This window comes from Haematobia irritans, chromosome 2 (genome assembly GCF_050003625.1).
Source record: "Haematobia irritans isolate KBUSLIRL chromosome 2, ASM5000362v1, whole genome shotgun sequence".
Classification (NCBI taxonomy): domain Eukaryota; kingdom Metazoa; phylum Arthropoda; class Insecta; order Diptera; family Muscidae; genus Haematobia; species Haematobia irritans.
In genome coordinates, this window is record NC_134398.1 from 96815072 (window position 1) to 96820916 (window position 5845).

Sequence of the window (5845 nt, forward strand, 5' to 3'; positions counted from 1 at the left end):
TGTTGACTTTGTAAAAAAAGTGAAAACTAATTAGCCGCTAAAGGTGAGTATTATGTTCGGTTTTCGAGTTGAAAATCACATTGTTTTCGTGATTACTTTTCCTGAAATAATCAAAATTAAAATTGAAATCAAACATATTCTCAAAATGTCTTGCCGAAATCTAGAGGATTAATTTATCTGCTTTATATTGAACCGTTGTAATAAAGTAACCGCGAAAATTTCAACTCGAAAACCGAACATAGTACTTACCTTAAAGTGAAAGCTGAACCAGCAATCAAGAGGCATAAAATTATACATATTTGTTGCAAAATTTATTATAACTTGTTGGGGAATAGCCCAAAGCTAATTTTGACAAAGTTTGTATTCCTTAAAATGGATTATTAAAGAAAAGTAATCGTGAAAAAATAGAACTTATTACAAATCCTGTAACATTTGTACAATATATCCTGTGTGTCTGAACGGCCCATGTATCTCTAATCGTAGCTATAAATGAAAACAAATTATTAAGGGTTGAATATCGAGGGTGGGTTAGTGGTAGTTTAGTATACAAAATTGAATGTCTCGTTTATAGGGTGTAAATAAATTAATCCACATTAACAGAAAATGTTTTTGATACTACTTACAATTTATACTTTTGTACCAGATGGGATTTCAGCGAAGGATATTAAAATGAAATATATGTAAATACGCAAGGATATATGTATATAAATACGATGCCTACGTATGTTTATTAAACCATAAATATTTTATAGGATGATTGGTGAATCTAACAAAGGATATGTCAACAGTGAGGTATGAGTACAACATTTTCAAACGTCGTGTTGAAATTATAGTGTATTTTCTTACTCTTAGATACCTCCGGGAATATGTCAGTACTACAATGGAACAATATGCAAAGATTTTCTGCAAGGATACGTATTTATACCACCAAACCTTTCTATAGAGGAACTGGAAGAGAGGTTAAAGTCAGCATATGGAGTTATCAAAGATTCGAAGTAAGTAGTCGAATAGAATAGCAATTGTAAATAGTGCTATTTTTGACTTCGCTTCTTGAAAACATATATGCGAACATTGCGGTAAAACCTTTGCTCAGAACACAACTCTAAGACACCATTAATATTGGTACATGAGGATCAATCTTCCGAACCGTTTTTTTTTATAGGTATTTTTTGAACCGTTTTTTGGTAGGTGTTGTACAAATTCCTGGCTCGGTCTTCTGAAAGTAGACTGTATGCGATTTTATCGAAGCTCGGAAAATGTAAAAATGCCAAGTAAATTAAACAAAGACAGGTTTCAGATTTAAAGTATGTAACAGGTTTCTTTCAAGGATCGCTGGTTGAAGTGCTAAACCGAAGTGAACTAATTAAATTATGGTAACTTATGAGCAAATATTACGAGAGAGAGTATCATTCAGTTGGAGTGAGATAACTAGGCTTAAAATATTAAAAACAACAGTTCTTGCTTGAAGAGTTAAAGTGGAGTAAAGATGCTAAATTCATTAATTGGAAGTAATTCAAGTTATTAATGATAAATTTTAAATAAAATTAGAGAATAGAAATTGACTGTTAAAACTGGGTTTAACAGTTGTTTTTCCGAACCGTTTTTTGGTAGGTTTTTTTTTCGAACCATTTTTTTTTTTTTACCGATAAATAACTTCGTTGTATACCAACTTCGTTGTATACCATCTTTCAAGACACATATCTCAAGATACAAGGTCTTCCTCCTACAATCGTTTATGTGATTAGAATCTGATAAACAAACTGCGTAAATCTTATCAAATTAGTATCCCTTCTTAAAGAAGGAATATTTTATTTCCCGCTTTTCATTGACTCATATTTAGATCATAACGTTCCGAATGTAGCATTAGAGTTACAAGTTAAGTCTCTATTTAAAATCAAAACAGATCAGTACTAGGTCGAAGTTTGTAGCACATAAATTCGTAAATTTTTAAAAACTATACGATAATTTCGCTATACGGTCGAATTTTCAACTATCGACATTCTATTTTTCATTTTTAAAGAGTATAAGAATCAACTATCGAAATCACCACTGTGGTATCACAATGGACTGAATAGTCTAAGTGAGCCTGATACATCGGGCTGCCACATAACCTAACCTAACCTAACCTAACTATCGAAATTGAAAAAAGTCTTTTCTTGAAAAGGTCGAATTTTGTTCTTAAATCTTAAGCAACAAAAATTGCTCGTATATCCTATTTTCTTCGTCTAACAGGTATTTTATATATTTATCCAGACTGTGTAAAAAACAATATTTTTCAAGTAAGTTTAATCATCAGTATCTGATTTGACAAGGACTTGTAAACTACCCAACATAGGTCCACAATTTCTAACCGAAACTGAGCTGTGCTATTTATTGAACCGAAAACGGTTTTAATATCTATGACGGAAGAAAGAAAGAAGATTATGCAGCCGCAAATATAATAAGGTGTACATTAAAGGATAATCAAATTAAACAATTGATTAAGGCCCACATTCAAAACAAAACATACTCTCTAGAAAAGTCTGCCAAAAACTGCTGTTGGATTTTCAGGTTCTGGCGGTTCTGCTCCGTAATGGGGAAACCATTGATAAATCTCAGAGCGCGGCTACGACACGCGATACTGCAACAATCGAAACTAAAACTCCGATCAGTATTCATGAAAAAGAGGAGAACACTATTTCCGATAACTGGGAAAAGATAGTCGAGCAAAAACTAACATAATTTGCAAAGTATCAGTTCAAATAATTGGTTCATTTAACAAACAATTGCATACACTCATAGAAAAAAGTCTGCTAAAAACAGCAGTTGATGTCTGCTGTTATATTTTTGTACATCAGGGTCTAACGAACAACAAATTATAAAATTTTTAGGTTATAAATTTTTTTCCCAAAGCCTATTTAAGAACCAAAAGTAGTTTTTGGTATATTTTTGCACTGTAATATAAAATGCGATCAGCAAACTTTTTGTTTGCTGTTATGCCTCAATTTGATAAATATTCGGATTTTTTGGCAAATACTATAATCATAATATATAAAATATTGTTTTAATTGCGTTGACATTTTTATTTTTTCATCCAAACTAAAACACGTTTTAGTGTAATCGCAGCATAAAAAATAGTAGACAATGTTTGCAACCAGGGCCTGCTTTCCTTTTGTCAGCAGAGTTTTTACTGTTATAGCAGACTTTTCTGCTGTTTCTGTTAACAAATTTCTGTGGGTGTAGTAAAGGAAGGTAACAAAAAAAGTGGTCATTTTAAATTTTCGCTTGCGAAAAACGTACTTAATACCGATGTCAACATACTCGTAGGATTAAATATGTCAAAGGATTATGTCAAAGAATACACACAATAGAACATGAGCCTTTAGCCACAACCAAGCAATAACTCGTTACCAAATAATCTTGGTGGTAACTTAGCCCAAAATTCGTAAGCAATTACTTCTTTGTTTTTGTAAGAACATGTTATATTAGTGTCAGCCCATGAGAAGTGTGTGTAGTGTAGGGATTTTGACCTTTCATCGATATAACGAAAGGTTATGCCAATCTATTATATTGTGCCAAAATGAAAATAAAATCCCACTGTTTTTGTAATTTCAAAAATAAAAATTTCAGAAATTACAACTAAAATGAAATTTTGTTTACTTTGGGAGGACAAGTTATATGAGCGTGAGGCCAGAAGAAGAAGTTTCAGAAAATTTTTTGAATTACTTAAAATACTAAATATCTCATAAACTACTTAATATATGTGATAATATAATATATAACATATGTTCCAAACATATTTTGCAGGAAGCACATATATTATTGGATACTGCCAAAACATGATTATGTTCGTTTTATGTGAACATATTATATGTTTGGAAGCACTATGAACCCAAAAATATTATATGCTTGAAACAATTTTCTCCCAAAGAAGATTGTGCTCATTCCCTCATATAATTTTCACTTCCACGAAATCTTTTAGTTCTTGGCACAATTCTCTATAATACAAATGTTGAAGAAATTATTGAATTTTATAATTTTTTTTTTAAATTTTACCTTTCGCTTGGACGGAGAATCGAACCGAGAACCATACAGTTTGTAAGCCAACACACTATCCTCTGGGCTACGTAGCTGTTATGGTCATCAATAGACAATTATCGTTATAAGTTATATTTATATAGCATAAAAAACAAAACATTATTTAACAGAAACACATTTGTTTGCCATGTTGAGCAATGGTTAGCATGTCCGCCTTGCATGCAAAGGGTCGTGGTTTCAATCCCTGCTATATTAAATTTTATTAAATGAAACTTCGAAATGTAGGATATTAAAGATTTACAGCCAGAAAAGTACAGTGCTTGATAAAACGAAATGGACTGAGCTTTTCGATAAAATATTATTTTTTTTATTGCAAAAATAACAATTTTGTAACAAAAACCTGATTTTGGTATAAAAGCTTGAAATTGTAGAAGGAATTCAAAAACTAACAAAAGTAGAACGTGGAATCGAGTATAAACATACATAAATAATTTTATAATATAAACATAAATTTATTTCGGCGTGAGCAGTTTCTGACTAGCATTTAACACCATTGGTCTTAATTTCATTTGTATACCCTCCACTATAGGATGGGGGGTATATTAACTTTGTTTGTACATGGTGTTGGTATATTGTCTCTAACAGCCCCGCAAAAATTGGTACACATCAGGTCATAATTATAAAGGGTGATTCTTTTGAGGTTAGGATTTTCATGCATTAGTATTTGACAGATCACGTGGGATTTCAGACATGGTGTCAAAGAGAAAGATGCTCAGTATGCTTTGACATTTCATCATGAATAGACTTACGATCTGCCACAACGTCGAATTTTCAGTGAATGGGCCCTAGAAAAGTTGGCAGAAAATCCGCTTTTTTATCGACAAATTTTGTTCAGCGATGAGGCTCATTTCTGGTTGAATGGCTACGTAAATAAGCAAAATTGCCGCATTTGGAGTGAAGAGCAACCAGAAGCCGTTCAAGAACTGCCCATGCATCCCGAAAAATGCACTGTTTGGTGTGGTTTGTACGCTGGTGGAATCATTGGACCGTATTTTTTCAAAGATGCTGTTGGACGCAACGTTACGGTGAATGGCGATCGCTATCGTTCGATGCTAACAAACTTTTTGTTGCCAAAAATGGAAGAACTGAACTTGGTTGACATGTGGTTTCAACAAGATGGCGCTACATGCCACACAGCTCGCGATTCTATGGCCATTTTGAGAGAAAACTTCGGAGAACAATTCATCTCAAGAAATGGACCGGTAGGTTGGCCACCAAGATCATGCGATTTGACGCCTTTAGACTATTTTTTGTGGGGCTACGTCAAGTCTAAAGTCTACAGAAATAAGCCAGCAACTATTCCAGCTTTGACAACAACATTTCCGAAGAAATTCGGGCTATTCCGGCCGAAATGCTCGAAAAAGTTGCCCAAAATTGGACTTTCCGAATGGACCACCTAAGACGCAACCGCGGTCAACATTTAAATGAAATTATCTTCAAAAAGTAAATGTCATGGACCAATCTAACGTTTCAAATAAAGAACCGATGAGATTTTGCAAATTTTATGCGTTTTTTTTTTTAAAAAAGTTATCAAGCTCTTAACAAATCACCCTTTATATAGCCCCCATATAAGCCGTTCTCCAGATTTGACCTCCGGGATATATATATATATATATATATATATATATATATATATATATATATATATATTATATATATATATATATATATATATATATATATATATATATATATATATATTATATATATATATATATATATATATATATATATATATATATATATATATATATATATATATATATAT

The 5845-nt window shown here is 32.1% G+C and overlaps 1 protein-coding gene across 2 annotated transcripts in view; it reads left to right on the forward strand.

Moving 5' to 3' along the window:
• The first annotated feature begins 336 nt into the window (after positions 1-336).
• Positions 337-5845, forward strand: part of Ror (Tyrosine-protein kinase transmembrane receptor Ror) — a 64081-nt gene continuing 58572 nt past the window's right edge. The window contains exons 1-3 of one of the 2 annotated variants that reach the window (XM_075295650.1): positions 337-356; positions 753-792; positions 853-995. In XM_075295650.1, the coding sequence (XP_075151765.1) occupies positions 754-792; positions 853-995 (182 nt within the window). In that variant the 5' untranslated portion in view covers positions 337-356; position 753. Of the gene's footprint in view, positions 357-494; positions 681-752; positions 793-852; positions 996-5845 lie in introns of those variants that run through there. The other variant, XM_075295649.1, reaches the window with a different exon arrangement.